At 36.0% G+C, this 15988-nt stretch overlaps 1 protein-coding gene across 3 annotated transcripts in view; it reads left to right on the top strand.

Moving 5' to 3' along the window:
• tnr (tenascin R (restrictin, janusin)) overlaps positions 1-6956 on the top strand; it is a 138345-nt gene extending 131389 nt beyond the window's left edge. For all 3 annotated transcript variants that reach the window (XM_016446858.1, XM_016446860.1, XM_016446859.1), the window contains 3 exons: positions 591-752; positions 915-1078; positions 4433-6956. In XM_016446858.1, coding sequence (XP_016302344.1) covers positions 591-752; positions 915-1078; positions 4433-4549 — 443 coding nt within the window. In that variant the 3' untranslated portion in view covers positions 4550-6956. The remainder of the gene's footprint in view (positions 1-590; positions 753-914; positions 1079-4432) is intronic.
• The last annotated feature ends 9032 nt before the right edge of the window (positions 6957-15988 follow it).

Genomic DNA, 15988 nt, shown 5'->3' on the forward strand with positions numbered 1-15988 from the left:
TGTGCTTGCTTCTTTTTAATTATTTTTTTTTTTTTTTTTTTTTACTAATCTCATTACAACAATGGCCGCTTTACAGATGCTCTTTGGCCACATCTGGTAATTCAGATCTCTTCCCCTCACTGTTACAGTTCATCACCTTTCTGCTTCCTAGGTTCATTCTGTGGCATTAAATCCTGAGGTGAGATTCAGGGCTTAGTTACAGTTCAGAGTTACGGCACATCCTTGTAGATACTCACACGAAATAGATGGAGTTCTATTATCAGGAGACATCTACACTATCAAAAAGTGATCGTGTCTTTAGCCAGACAGGATGTTTCTCCACTGCACAGTCAGAAAATTTGATTATCTTCAATAAACAGACTGTTTTATCTGCAGTCTTTTGCTCTTTATCTTCACAACATATAAGAGTCGGAGAAAGTGAGATGGACCACCAAACAAGAGCACTGCTTTTATATTAAATTATAGGCTCTTATCAGTGAGAACCATACAGTATTTGAAGGCAACATTTTCACATGTTAAGGGGCTGGAACACAGGGATGAGATGGTATGGATGGTAGAACATGTTTTTTTTTTTTCATTTTTCCATGCAGGCTTGGACAACATTCAGAAGATTGCAGCTCAAGGTCGTTATGAGCTCCGCATTGACATGAAAGACGGCCAGGAGTCTGTACATGCCAACTATGACAGGTTTTCCATTGGAGATTCCAAGAGCCTCTACAAACTGCGGATAGGAGAGTATAATGGCACCGCAGGTGCGGCTGGAGGACATTTGGGCATTCATTTTACATACACTGAAAGGAAATATCTTGTTTTTGATTCATTCAATCGTTTAAAACACCCCAGAGATGATCTCTTCAGAGTGGTTTTGGATATTTAAGCCTATTAGTTGTAATTATGTTCTCTTTTTACTTCAGGTGACTCTCTAAGCTACCACCAGAGCAGACCTTTCTCTACCAAGGACAAGGACAATGATATCGCTGTCACTAACTGTGCACTGTCCTACAAAGGAGCCTGGTGGTACAAAAACTGTCATCGGGCCAACCTTAATGGCAAATACGGAGAGTCCAGACATAGTCAGGTAAGCCAGGTAGTCTTAAACACTGGACTGAAATGTCTGGTTCAGTCAGACTTATTGATGTTCTGCAAATCGTGGCGAGCGAAATCCAGTTGTTTCAATAGGAATCTTATGGCGCTTTTCCACTGCGTGGTACGACTCGGCTCGGTACGGCTCAGTACGGCCATTAGAGATTGGGAATATCAAGTGAGAGCAAAAGTTTCCCATGCAGATTTAACTAACAAGTTCAAGATTTGCCATTGTTTGACCAGCACAAAGTTGCTTGAGCGGTGGTTCAAAGATCACTAGACTCTTGATGACAACTGACCTTTTTTTGCCCCTGAAAATTTGCTAATGTGGCCTTAACAACTTAATACAAGGGTCATTTCCACCGCCTATACAGTATATGGAATTACAAGAAGGCAAAACCTGCCTACACATTAAAAATCTCATAGGAACTTATTACGCTGATTACGATCTTAATTCAGCGAATTGATCTTACACCTACAGGGCCTTTGTGCTTTGTGACTCATTGTTTGTGGTTTTGTTTGCAAGGGCAGGCGTTAAAAAGACAGGAAACATGCAGAAGCATTTTGAAGTTAAATGAAAGCAAGTAAAAAGCTCAATATGTGAGAGTCACAGGCCAATGGTAAAAATATTCTAGATCCGTCCTTGCTCAATTGCATTGTGTCATGTCCTGTTGTCTCACTGTCTGCTTTCATTTCAGCTTTCTCACAAGCTTTAGGGGGTTGGTGTAGCTTATTATAACCGATAAGGTCATATTTCCCATTGGTGTCAGTGGTATTTTTTCATAGAAGCAGAGGTTAACACTCTGAAAACTAATAAAGGTTTTACAAGAAAAATAATCTTTTGAGAGGTGTTCTTTGTGAAGTATTTCAGTGGCAATAACACTGAATTGCTGAGCAATTTTGTACATAAATATTACACACATGATTTTATGCATTTTGATAGATACTGAAATGTACATTATCAACATACTGACAGCATCTAAAAATATTTTACCTATGTATAGCTTATCTACAAATACAGATCTTTAAAGAGGTCATGACATGGATTGTTTTATTATTTTAATGTGTTCCTTGAGGTTTACTTATAATGTTAATAAAGTTTGCACACAAAAAAAAACAAAATAAATATGAGGGAAAATTATTATTTAAAACCCTCATTCTGACCCTCTGTCTAAAATGACCTGTTTTTAAGGGGCATGTCATTTATGGCTTGCCAGTAATTGGCCACTGTTATGATTGGCTAACGTCATTGCATTGGAAACAGTATCAATGCCCCGCCCCCTCACTATTGCATGTGTGTTTTGACAACATGATCAAAATAAAACAGTAATTTCCAGATAAAGCATTATGATATAATTTACCTACAGTTTGTGATGTAGCTGCAGTCAGATCTAGTACCGTTTCATCTTTCAAAAAAATTTTCTTTGTGAACTCTCCATGACACTGTGCCTCATTTACAAAACAAAATGCTTTGATCAATCCTGTGACATGATCCAGGATGCCATTAAAAATAAACTATCCACTTGTTCCTTACCCCTATCACACTTGTTCTTTCACTCCATTTGTCCTATTGACAGACTCAAGTGTGTGGACTGTGTCAGAAAGTGAACGAGCATCTGTATACTGTATCCACTGTAGACAAGACAAATGCGACAACACTCTCATTCAGCGTAATCAAGTGTCATGCCTTTAAGTGACTGAACGCCAGTGGGCAGGGCCTATGGTAAGAAGATGACTATTTGTCGATGTCTTGCTCTGGAGGCAGTGTTTATGCAAACGACTGTGCCCAGGTGACGTCATCTTGCACCTCAAGATCCAAACGAGCCATTTTTGGAGCTTGATTAAATAAATGCTTTGTTTATAATCAGGAGGATGTTTAAACTACGAAACATGCAGGATGTTTTAATGGTACAAAGACCCCTTATATGCCAAAAGATCAAGGCAAATGCATGTCATGACCCCTTTAAAACTTTTCTGGCAAAACTGAAATTAACAATATGGTTTCATTGTAGCCTACCATTACTTCATTTAATTTATTGAAAAATTCCATAAAATTAACCTATGGATTCAGTGAGGTTGCACAATCCTGTATATCAGTTGCTGGATTTTAGATATTTTTTAATGTTTTACAAGCACTGGTCAATATTTTAAATGTAAATGTTCATGCTTGTTTTCAATATTTTTACATTTAGATTACATTTGCTTTCATCTAACCGTCACTTAAAATTAATCTTTAATAATTGAATAACATTGTTAAATCTCAAAATTATTAATAAACGGTTTAAACGTTTTAATTTTTTTATTTTTTTTTTAGTGTTGAATTTTTGAGTTATCGCAAATATATATAAAATGCAAATAATTATTGGCTTATCAGTATTGGCTAGGATTTTAATATCTGTCTATCCCTCAAATTCAGTGTTCTTTGAACCACATAGAATTCGTAAACATTTCTTCTTAAGTTTCTATGAGCGTAAAAGGGTTTACATTTAAGATGCTAAAACAAATTCATATTTTGATATTGTATGTATCTGTGTCTATCTATACATATGTGACCCTGGAGCACAAAACCAGTCATAAGTAGCACGGGTATATTTGTAGAAATAGCCAACAATATTGTATGGGTCAAAATGATAGATTTTTCTTTTATGCCAAAAATCATTAGGATATTAAGTTCCATGAAGATATTTAGTAAATTCCCTATATACCAAAACGTAATTTTTGATTAGTAATATGCGTTGCTAAGGTCTTAATTTGGACAACTTTAGAGGCGATTTTCTCAATATATATATATTTTTTTGCACCCTCAGATTTCAGATTTTCAAATAGTTGTATCTCGGGCCAAATATTGTCCTATCCTAACAAACCATACATCAATGGAAACGTCTCAGGTTACTTATGTAACCATGGTTCCCTGAGTAGGGAATGAGACACTGCGTCCTCTAGGGGTCGCTATGGGGAACGCCTCGTCGTGACCCGTGTCTGAAGCATACATTGAAAAAACACCAACTCGTTGGCCGGCGACAGCCATGACGTCACTACCGGTGCGACTATAGTATAAATAGGCGCCGGGAGCACACATCATTCACTTCTTCATCTGAAGCTTGCGTCCGCAGCATGGCAATAAACCTAGAGGACGCAGTGTCTCATTCCCTACTCAGGGATGATGTATAAATCTCAATTTCAAAAAATTGACCCTTATGACTGACTGGTTTTGTGGTCCAGAGTCACATATGGCAATGTATCTGTGCTAGAACCACACTTCATGTATGAATACCTACTGTATGAATGCTAATGCGATCATAGATAAATAACCGTTTGTGTATTGACATTATGTGTTTGACTTCGGCAGGGTATAAACTGGTATCACTGGAAAGGCCATGAGTTTTCCATCCCTCTTGTGGAGATGAAGATGAGACCTTTCAACTACCGCAGCATCAGTGGCAAGCGGAGGAGGTCCACCCATTAATCTACCGTCCTACTAGCTGTTTCTATTTTTAAATAGGGCGAGGAGGACAGAAGGAGCGATGTAACTTATTTAAATCTTCGAATGACAAAATCCCTTTGACGAATGTCTGATGTAAATTGTAAACCTTGAGGTTCGGTGACTTTCTATATGTGTAATGCTATTTGTTCAGCTCCGGGAGATTGAAGACTAGGTAGGGTTTGGTATTTTTAGCACGTTTACAGTATGAGGCCTGTGGAAAGAACCTCATTATTAAGTGAAGAAAAGATCATTTCTCCCTTTGAGATAAAAGATTTTAGAAGAAAATGAATGCCCGTTAAAATGAGATGCTTCTATTTTTATAAATGATGAGAAATACCTTTAAAAAAGTAACTGAATGATTTTTGGTCAGGTTTGATTTATGTTCATGTGACCCATTACAGTGTTGTATTTTGCATTTACTTCACCCTGAAGCAAACAATATTTGCTTTATTGTAACTGCATTTTTAATCTCATATTTAAACTTAAACATTAACAGTTGGCCATTGTACTGTTAAAGCGTTGCAGTCGAGGTTGAAGTTGCAAATGTTGGGTTTTCTGGAAAAGATGATACAAAACACAAAATGTTATTATTATTATTGAAACCTCAGAAACCAAAGAATTATTCAGTATCTGAGGTCAAAACAGATTGAAAAAAGAATGATCACATGCTTATCACTCATATAATTTGCCCCATATTTGATTTCATTTTTATTTTAAATTTCACAATTTTGTGCAAGGCTGATAAGTAATACTTTTACATCATAGGTTTTTTTTTTTTTTTTTTTAAGGTATAAACTGTCCTTAGAGCACTGATATGTACATATGAAAAACTCATATGGATAATTTTTTACATAGTTATGTTTCACATTCCATGCTTTGAGTGTTTTGTTCCTGTAGACTTGAAAGAATAATGGTGCCCATCTGTGTCTTGGTAAATCCTCTAGATTAATGGCAATTCATAGATGAGTGCAGGAGAATTGCAGTATGTGTTTTGCACTGCAGTAGTACATGCAGAGTGAAGACCATCTGAAGGGTTCTTTTCATAGATCTTCTGTTCCTTTCATACATAGTCATTGTAAAATGGAGTTGGACAGACACCTGCTGACAAGCAGTGAAGCTTGAGCTTTCAAGACCTGACGTACACACAATAGGTCACAAAAGTAATGCAACTCCTAGTGCAACTTAGAACATAGCCTTTCTTCTTTTACCTTTTTGTACCTGACAAGAATATATTATTTCATTCTGTAGTTTAACATGGCCTCAGTGTATTTTGTACAGTGATTGAAAGGTTTGAAGGAAGGAGTACGACCGTGTCATGTTTTTCTAGACCTTCCTCATACAATGTAACTTTTACCTCAGCAAGATAATTTAGATTTTTCTTCTTTAATTTATCTGTATGCTCTACCCATTTCTGTAAGGCTGTAGACAAATATTGCTCAGTTCTCCGGAGTTCTGCTTCTCACAACACCTGTTTCGCATAGTCTCAAATCTCCTAATGAGCCTCTTCTGAGAGACGGCACTATGATGTCTTCAAAGAGTTTCTACGCTTTTCCTTTGCTTCTATTTTTTCTTTCCTTTTTGAGGGGTAAGATTAGAGAGTGTAGCAACAGCTGGGATGGGAACTAGAAACCAAGTAAATTCTTAATCAGCTCAAGCTAATTGCATTTAACACTGAAAAATACTTACATTTTGCTTGCAGCAGAAGGCATCGTTTTCTCCAGTTACTGTTCTGTAGAGAACATGGGTGGAAATATGTGTTCCTTCTTCTGTTTTCTAACTGTTTCCGTCAGAAAACTAATTGTTTGTGGGTTCACAGTGAAGCAACCCTTCTGTAGTTATTTCTGAAAGAGGAATAGAGACTTTAGTGTTGTGTTGACTGATTGAGACAGCTTCTCAACAGAGAGAGACAGCAGATTTTCCTCCATTATTCATTGACTCAGCATATGGTGGGGGCACTTCAAGACCCCTTCATTCTGACATGCCTCCCATCCACCAAACCACTTGGTTCAACATTCACCACGGGAGCACACTTAAAAACATGTTACACACAACACTTGGAACTAGGTCATTTTACCACTCTCATATACATTTATTTAATTTCATTATGATATTGTAAAAATCCCGTACATTTTGTACCTAAGAGGATGTTGTAGAGCAGTAAAAATGTTTGACTGCTTGTCCTTTACCTCTATGGCTCTTGGAAAAATGTGTTTAGCATGAACACTAATGAAGCAGGTCATGTGTGCAAAAGAACGGTCTTTGAGACATTTGTCCCTAACTCGCTAACCACATTGTCAGATAACCTTGGATATTATTGTAACAGATCAAATTAGCTCTAGTTTAACTTAAAATGTGCTGTATAGTTCCTTTTTTAATACATTTTCTACACATTAATAAAATATTCAAAATAAAAAAATCTGAGTTTGACTGTGAATTTATTTATTTACTTATTTCACCATTACAGGCTGTGTACCTAAGTACAAGCCTAAATGATTAACAGTTTTGTTAACATACTCAACCCTTGAATATACTGACAAACAGATAAAATATTAACAGGGATTTATACCACAGTTCCGCGCACTTCAAATTTTATTGACAGAATGGCGTTTCATCCGCACTTGGACGTTTAACTGTGCTGAATGTATTTTGTGTTTTCGGGTTACAGGGTTACAACGGATAATGGATAATTGATAATGGATAACGGATAATGTACTGGAAAATTACTAGTACCTTTGCCATTTTTCTAGATATTTTTCTTACAGTGTACTAACTGATCAACAATCACATGTACAAGCTACTAACAAGGTGTGAATTGTAAATGAACAATTATTAAATTATTATTGTTATCAAATTGAACGACTGCAAACAGCAATAACTTAATTCATGTGATGTATGTACTTCTAGGCATCTTTGGTTTCCTCTTTTTGTGAAATTTAGATGGAAAATGTGTGCCTTTTTATTGTTTGAGTCACTTATCAAAAGTTGCTAAAAGTAGCCAAATAAAATTTAAAAATAACTAAATTTGTTGCTAGGTGCTTTTGGAAGAAAAAGTTGCTAGGGTAGTCTGAAAAGTTGCTAAATTTAGCAACAAAATTGCTAAGTTGGCAACACTGATCATGAACAAGTGTGCCGCTCCCAGACCCGGAACCGTTTCTGCTTTGTCTACGTTTTGGAATTGTTTTTTGTTGGCGGAGCAAAAATACACAAAGTAACTGACAATATTACGTTTAAAATGTAAGTTACTCAATATTAACTTCTTGTTGATTGAATTGTAGTGAATATTAAACAAATATTCACAAATAGTATAATAATAAATAATAAAATAATAAATATTAAACAAATAGTCACTTTGGATAAAAGCGTCTGCTAAATGACTAAATAAAAAAAAAAAATTAAAAGAAATAAACAAAGCTTTGCAAAGGAGCCCAGAGGCTTATCTCCCAAATGTAGGCTATCCTAGATTCATTACCTGAAGTTCATCAACATGGCCTACGTTGTAGCGGTAAACATTTGCCTTTATATGGAAATTGCGTAATTGTAAAAAAAAAAAAAAAGTAGTTTCAATTCTTTTGAACCGGTTGTTTTATTTATTTATTTATTATTTTTTGGAGAAAATAAAAATGTAACCACTATTGAACTGTTTTATGCAAATAACACACCATTGAGCTGTTGGTCTAAATATGCAAGACCACTGAATAAAAAATGTTAAGGGATGCATGCGCTTCTGTAGGAAATGTTCATATGAGTACAAAAAGGAAATGGAGTCAGTGGTGGTTAGTTGGTGACAACATTTTATATGCCGTTTATCTGTGCTACTCTCCCATTTGTGCGTCATACATTTCACAACCATAGACGCACTCTTGCTAGGTGTTAATTTATAATCTAAAAATACATAGTAAATCCTCTTTGTAGGTGATTCTATTCACCATTACAGCTGTAATAACCCCTTTTATCTACTTGAGGCGGGTGGACAGCCGTCTTGAACTGACTTGCTAGGGCTTGTATTAAAGTAACATTAATGCTTGCCTTTTCAGTGCTTTCTAGGTGGTATGAGGTAGAGATGAGAGCCACGCCGCAGGTATTTACAGAGCACACTTAGCCCGATAATGCACTCTATGGCCTGATGACCAACCAAAAGGGCTCTTGAAATGGTTGAACCCCCTGGCCTCAGAACCTGCATGCACCGTGCCCAGGGTGAGTCTGATGTAAGTAGGCAGATACACCACCCCCCAAATCTTCACAAGTCACTGAACGCTGCGAACTAATCACTTCTGACACTGGAATATAAGAGGCTGGGCAGCTGCCTGTAGGAGGACTTACTAATGGCAACACACACACGGGGGTTAAATCAGAAACCAAGTTCAAATCTCTGGAACAGCTTCAACAGAACCAGTGGAGGTAAGTTCGGTGTCACATGCTGTGGAGGAACGCCAGAATCGATGTACATCTGAAGGTACGCAACATGCATGCAACTGCATGTGATTTCTATACAGAAGAATAAATAGTTTGCTAAAAAGAAGTGATGTGTCTTTATTTGTAGTTTCTTTTCCTGATCTTGACAGGTCTGTGGAACTGAGAAATTAAACAAATGAGATTATATGCTTTTTAAGCATGCTATCATTTACAGTACACTTTTTTTTAATTAGCCTGTAAAGTATAAAATGTTTTTATGTTGGTTAATCAATCAGGCAAAGCATTAAAGCTTGTTTTTTTAATATTATAATACTACCTGTCTTTAAAGATTTATTTCAGAATAAGATCATTTTCATCCATCCTGACTTCACGGCTCATTTAGGCTGCAAGTGGTAAACTAACTGAAAAATATGAGTGTTCTTCATCTGTGTGTGATGAATTAGTCATTGTTTTGATTGTTTGCTTGTAGAACTGAAAAGTGTCATACCGGAGGCGCATGTTGTCATTCAAACAGAAAGACAATAAGTTTATATTGCACCTCATTTTGTGACATGCGTGACAATTGTTGAAAAGATATTGCTTGGATTTCTAGGGCACACTTCAGCTTGATGTATGAAATATAGCTTTGCAGAAAAGAAGCTTTTAGTACAAAAGCAGGCTTTTCTGAGTTCCTCAGCCATGTTGGAATTTATGCTCTCAGGCAACATCAACCTTCTTGTAGTGAGCATGCCCAAGCTTTTGTCCTTTTATCAAGATGTCTCAACATACGGTGCAAAAAACACAGAAGTGCCCTTTAGGGCAGGAAACCCAATAATAAGTACAGGCCTGAGGCCTTTTATGGGAGGCATTATTTTGCAACTGTTTTGTCTTTTTGCCTCAATATGGTCCAGGCTGAACCCAATCATTGTGTTACTTCAAATTAATCATTCTATTTCAAGCTTTATGTTGTCAGCTGAAAAAGATTCAGTACTTTAAAAGAATTGTAACTTTTAACAGAACTTTAAAAATTAGACTGACCTTCATATGACCATCTTAAAAACCCTTCAAATGTTTCTTCCTTTAAAGAAAAATGAAGGTTGTTCATTTTTTGTCATGTTGTCAACAGCAGAAGTAAACATTCACACATTCAGCCATGATCTCTGTAATCATCTCTTTCTTTCTCAAGCTACTTGCTTGCTTATGTATTTTGAGTAATTTAGGTTGATATTCTGAACAATGTCAACAATACTAACATACGGTCATGTGTTTAGACTACCTAACAACATGATGTACTTGTGTTAACAAGACTGCTGTCATAATCTAAATAAAAAGAGATGCATTTAGATAATGTTAGAGGAATAGTTCACTCAAAAATGAAAATTATGTCATCATTTACTCATCCTCAAGTCATAGCAAAACTTGCTGAACAACAACAAAAAAAAGATATCTTGAAGAATGCTGATAAAAAAGTGTGAACTTCTGTTGTATTTTTGGTCTATATGGGGAAACCAAAACTCTTTAGTTAGCCAACTTCCTTCAAAATATTTTCTTTTATGTTCCACAGAAGATGACTATTCCTTAAGCATTATCTTAATATTACATTAAATCAAAATAATATGACCTGCGCAAATTGTAGTGCTCACTATCAATGTCTCAAAAAAAGGAGATTACTGTTATTAAAACTATTGAAATATTAGTCAGAATTAAGTGGTTGTTTAAGAAATTATATGCTTAATTTATGTTTGTTTGTTTATTTTATGATGTTGTTGTTCAGTTTTCTTCCATGTGTCTTTAAGCACAAATGCTGTTAAATGAAAGTATAGAATAAAGCAAAAAGCACACTTACTGTGATTCAATTGGTAATCAGCTCAACAGGAAATGACGCAAAAACCCCAGTGACTGACATAAATATTTAGTTAATCTAAGAAAATTATGAGAACAATTTGTCCATGAAGTAGTATAGTTTATTAGGCTAACTATATAGGCTGTTCATATGAAATTATGGTGAGGTACAGTCTGTATTTTGACTATATTCTAATTTTAAACATGGCTTATTCAATTACATTTTTAAATCTGTTTTAGAATTCAATTAATAAAACCACATATTTTCACATTACTTTCCACCTCTCACAGCATACTGATCTTTATCTAAGTATGACAGTGGGAGGGATGGGTGGGGTGAGTGTGAAAACAGGAATCTCAATTTCAAGGTTCAACGCAAATTCGTGTCTTTTCTAAATTGGGTATTTCCCTGTTTTAAGAAATGTGTCCCTCCAGGAGTCTAGTAATGAAATGTACAAATTTTACACACAAACTTTACCTCATTGTTGGTTTGAAATGAAACAGTATACAAAAAAGAAATGGAAAAAGTTGAAATTACTCTGTGAATTACCCAATTCTTCAGTCCCAGCATTATTGTGAGTTAGGAGGGAGCAGGTCCATTTATGGCAGAGCACAGAGCATTCACTGGTCCCTCTTCTTGTTTTCATAGCGTTGTTCTGATACATTTCATTAGAATGACTCATGAGCTACAGTTGTGACTGGTTAGGAACGGCCTGGGCTATATTTGGATTCAGAGGCAGCCTGCTTTATTTTTCATTAGGGGGACTACACATAAACCCAACACCCTAATGTTTCCAAAGCACACTCTGTGCCTTTGGGATGTGCAGTTTGCTGCTTCCGAGGGATCCAATCAGAGGACAGAACGTCAGACAGAAAGATGATGGAAGAGGCTGGTAGAGAGAGATAATTTTTGAGTTCTGCCTTCCTTGGATTAGCAGTCTTGCCTCAGCATAGATCTATACAGTTGGGTGTGAATAACCACAGTAACTTCAAGCCTGTGAGACATCAAAAGTGATAAGTCCAGGTTTACATCATCAAGGACACAACAGCCCAAGTCTGGTAGAAGGTTTCACAGATTTTACATTCACACATGTAAAATCCAGACAATGCTTCTCTTGCTTCTGTTTAAGTTTAACAAAGCAGCCAGGACTGTCAAAATTGTGAAAGCAGTGTTGGAAACGAGCATCAGCAGGGTTGGAAACCTTCCTGTTTCGCTTGGTTGACTGAAGTTCATGCATCGAACGTGCCCAAAATAAATGCTCAGTTCTGCATTTTTCAGTTTTTCCATGCTTGATAGAAGCACACAGTCTTTGTGTTGCTTCACTTCGTGTATATACAGTATGTGTGTGTGTGTGTGTGTGTGTGTGTGTGTGTAATAAAATTGTAAAATATATATAAAATTTGTATAGTCAAAAAAGTGTAATCAAAAACATTTAGATGTTTACTTCAATTTCATTCGCCAAAAAAAAAATCCTGAAAAAAATTTAAGATATATAAGGTTTCAACAAAAATGTTATTTTTACCATATTACCATATTACAATGATTTTTGAAAGATCATGTGACACTGAAGACTGGATTAATGGCTGCTAAAAATTCAGCTTTGTTATACAGTTATTCTAATAATAATATGAGACACAATATAATAATATATTCTGAGACAGATATTGTAATAATACTTCACAATATTACTCTTTTTACTATGTTTTTGATCAAATAAATATAGCCTTGGTGAGCATAAGACACTTAAAAAAAACATTAAAAATAGTACTTACCAAAAACTTTTGAATGGTAGTGTAAAATTCACTACTATAATTTTTATATTAATATTATACTAAAAAAATAGTAGGGAATATTATGAGTTAGAAAATAATTAAGGGAAATGGGGCTAAACTGACAGAAATTTAGATGTTTCTGAACATTTTGTTAAGTCAAGGATAATTCTGTTCTTCGAATCTCTTTATATCCAATATCTTGTTTTGGCACAGTGGCATATTCATAAGTGTGAGTAAACCCTGTTCAGTGTTCATTTTCAAAATGTTGCAAGCCATAAATCAAATATACTACAAGAATGCACTATTACTTTTGCCCTCATTCAGTGTGAAAGAAAATGTTCAGTTTTACTGCACCTCAGTCTAAAAGCATTACAGTTTCTTAAAATACCAGAAAGGATTTGAAACTATTCTCTCGACTTAACTCTAGAGCCTCCGTGAACTTTCAAAATGATTTCATTACATGCTAAAAACTGTTTGTGGGCACCATGTAAACACAGTGACACATTTTCCCCTCCCTTCGTTCTGTGACATCACAGGGAAGTTGAGTTTATAAAGTAACCACAAGAATGCAGTGTGTCAGGCAAAAGAGTTGCGAGCAGACAGAGGGCTCTTTCTTATACTGTACAACAGGAAGACTGAGAAACAGTGACTCGACTCCTCCTCTCACACTCAGGCTCCAGGTACAGCAGTGGATATGTGCCGTACGTGCCATCCATTCAGAGCAGCAGATTGTGTTGCTGAAATGAGGGTTATGTGATGCCCGCAGAGACGTCTGGACTGACCCCTCATCAGAGCCGGTAAGGTTTAATGCTTATGGGCTGAGAAATGATGGATTGTTAGCCTGATGAGCATCTGTTTGTCAAATGTGGCATAGCTGAGAACAGCTAACTCAATTCAGGCCATATGCCCCTTTAACTTCTGAGCTCCTCCTGCGTCATAACTGACATTCTGTGTAATGGAGAAGCTTGTGGACATGCTGAGAAATATGTTTGTCTAATTTTGATATATACCACATGTGCATCTGCGATATGACTTGCTTAACTGCTGTCTGGCCGATATTTCTTAAATAACTGTTGACCTTTTTCCAGATTAGTCTTGGAAAAGATGTGGTAAAACCATTTTGTTTATACTGAGGCCTGGGATTGTGCACTTTGCTTTCAAGTCTGAAAAATATTGCTGTTTGACATCACCAAAGTAGGAAGGCAGGAGATACAAATCATTCATGAATATAAACTGGGTACCTTAAATGAAGGGCAGGTGGAGGTTTATACAGGTCCTATGGTTTTGTAAATATTTCCATAACAGGTCTAGAAGCATGCAAGTGTTTGAATATAAGACAGACTCTTTAGCTTTTGTTTGATATAGAGCTTTCAACTGATGAAACGAAGCAATTGCACAGCGCTTTCTGTTCGCCCTCTTTCTCTCAGACACATTTTGGACCCCGAGGGCCTGTGCTGTATTTAGACAGTGTCCTCTCTTGTGTGAGGTTAATCACGTCCCTGTATTTGTCTTTTCTAAATGTGTTAAATTTGCTTGTGAGCCTCGGAAAAAAATGACTTGTCTACCTGGTTTACTCTAATAATCTCTTCACAAAATTTGGAGGAGTTTGACTTGCACAACAGCATGTCTTTGCATGTAACTGATGTTGTCAGTGAAATTCAGAGCTCCATCCTGGCTTTGTGTGAAGCTGAGAGAGTCTTCCTGTTTAACATTCCTCTGCCAATCTGAGAATTACTTAAAGTGATTGTTCTTCTTCAGAAGGGTCGTGCTGAGGAGGTGGAGGATAAGAGTAAGAACGTAGAGCTGAATGCTCTTAAATTGTTAAGCAAGTCTACGGCTGAAACTTCAAAACGGGAAACATGATATGATGCCTTTTAGTGCTAAGCTTCCTGGAGAGTCTTCAAATTGTCTGTATTTGAGAAGAGAGTTGCCTTTTCTTGCATAGGTGTTTATCACATCTAAAAAATTATGCTGCACTAACTAATTTCCTGTTGTGAAACTGTCTGCAGGAAGCAGGGCGAACACATTGCCTGCATGAACCGTGCACAGCTAAAACAAGATGCTGAGGCTTCAGAAAGTTTGTTCAACATTTGGGAAACAGAGGATTTTTTTGTTTAGTAGTGGGGGAAATATGATAATATGTAATCCCATAACTTCCATAAACTCTTACCAGACTAGTGCAAAGAAAGCATCCAAAATACATATTTAACCCTCTACCACACACATTATGATAGACCTATAGAAAAAAATATTTGAATCTTTTTATTTTCTAAGAATGGCTTAACTTGAAGTGCTGTAAAAAAAAATTTGGAAAAAAATATTATTTTAAGGTACTTTATGATACGTTGCCATACGGCAACAGCATACAACGGACTGGTCCTTGTTTGTTACTGATGTTTTAGTTTGCTTTCAGCAGCTACCGACAAGAGATGGCAGTCTGTCAGAAATCTCACCACAGAAAAATAACTGCCTGTCATGTGACTTAATCAAAGCACATCATTGGCTAAACTAAGGTCTTCTCTTTCCAACAAAAAAAAATGAGAATGTTCTCTTAAAGAGACAGTTGCAAGGAAATGAACACAAAGAGTATGTTGTGTTCTCTTAAAGAGACAGTGGCAAGGAAATGAACACAGAGTATGTTGCCATATGGCTACACCATGCAGTAGAGGGTTAAGTCTTTATTTTATCACACTTTATCTGTAGCTTTCAATCTGCATACAATATGAAAGTTTTCTCAAAATTAGTTTTTTTTTTCCTCTTGCCAGAAATCTTTATCTCAACAAAATGTTTGATTTTGGTGGAAGTTTGGTGGATTTTGAGCAGGATTGTTGAGAAATATATATATTTTTAATTTTATAATTTTTTAGCCTGAGGGAGGAAATGTCTGTCTTTCAGAAAAACACTGGTCAAGCTCAGCCTAGTAGAACATAATAATCATGACCAAATATTTCACATTTGGTCTAGGAAATTTGTCCACCCTGTTACATGACATTTTTCAGTGCAATATGTGTAACAGGGTGGACTTTTAAGCTAATGAAGCCCATTACTAGCTATGAAAAAACAACATGATAGGAGATGATTTAGAAAGAATTTTAATAGAGGTATACAATCTATTTATATATCCTGTATATACGGACACAACAGGGTGGACATTTTTTTTTTTTTTTTAGGCTATACAGTAAGTTTTCTGAAAAATTATAAATAGAAAAATGTTTGCGTAATGAAAAAAAGTTTGCCTAATACTTTGTTCTTTCCTTCCAGAGAAGTGATGTCACTTCTAAGAAGCCACGTAATGTAGGGCAAATGGTTAAGATTTTAAATGGCAAGTATCAGTATCTTTGTTCTTAGAGAAGTGATGTCACTTCTAAGAAGCCACGTAATGTAGGGCAAATGGTTAAGATTTTAAATTTTAAA

Source organism: Sinocyclocheilus anshuiensis, unplaced genomic scaffold, assembly GCF_001515605.1.
Source record: "Sinocyclocheilus anshuiensis isolate Anshui unplaced genomic scaffold, SAMN03320099.WGS_v1.1 scaffold375, whole genome shotgun sequence".
Classification (NCBI taxonomy): domain Eukaryota; kingdom Metazoa; phylum Chordata; class Actinopteri; order Cypriniformes; family Cyprinidae; genus Sinocyclocheilus; species Sinocyclocheilus anshuiensis.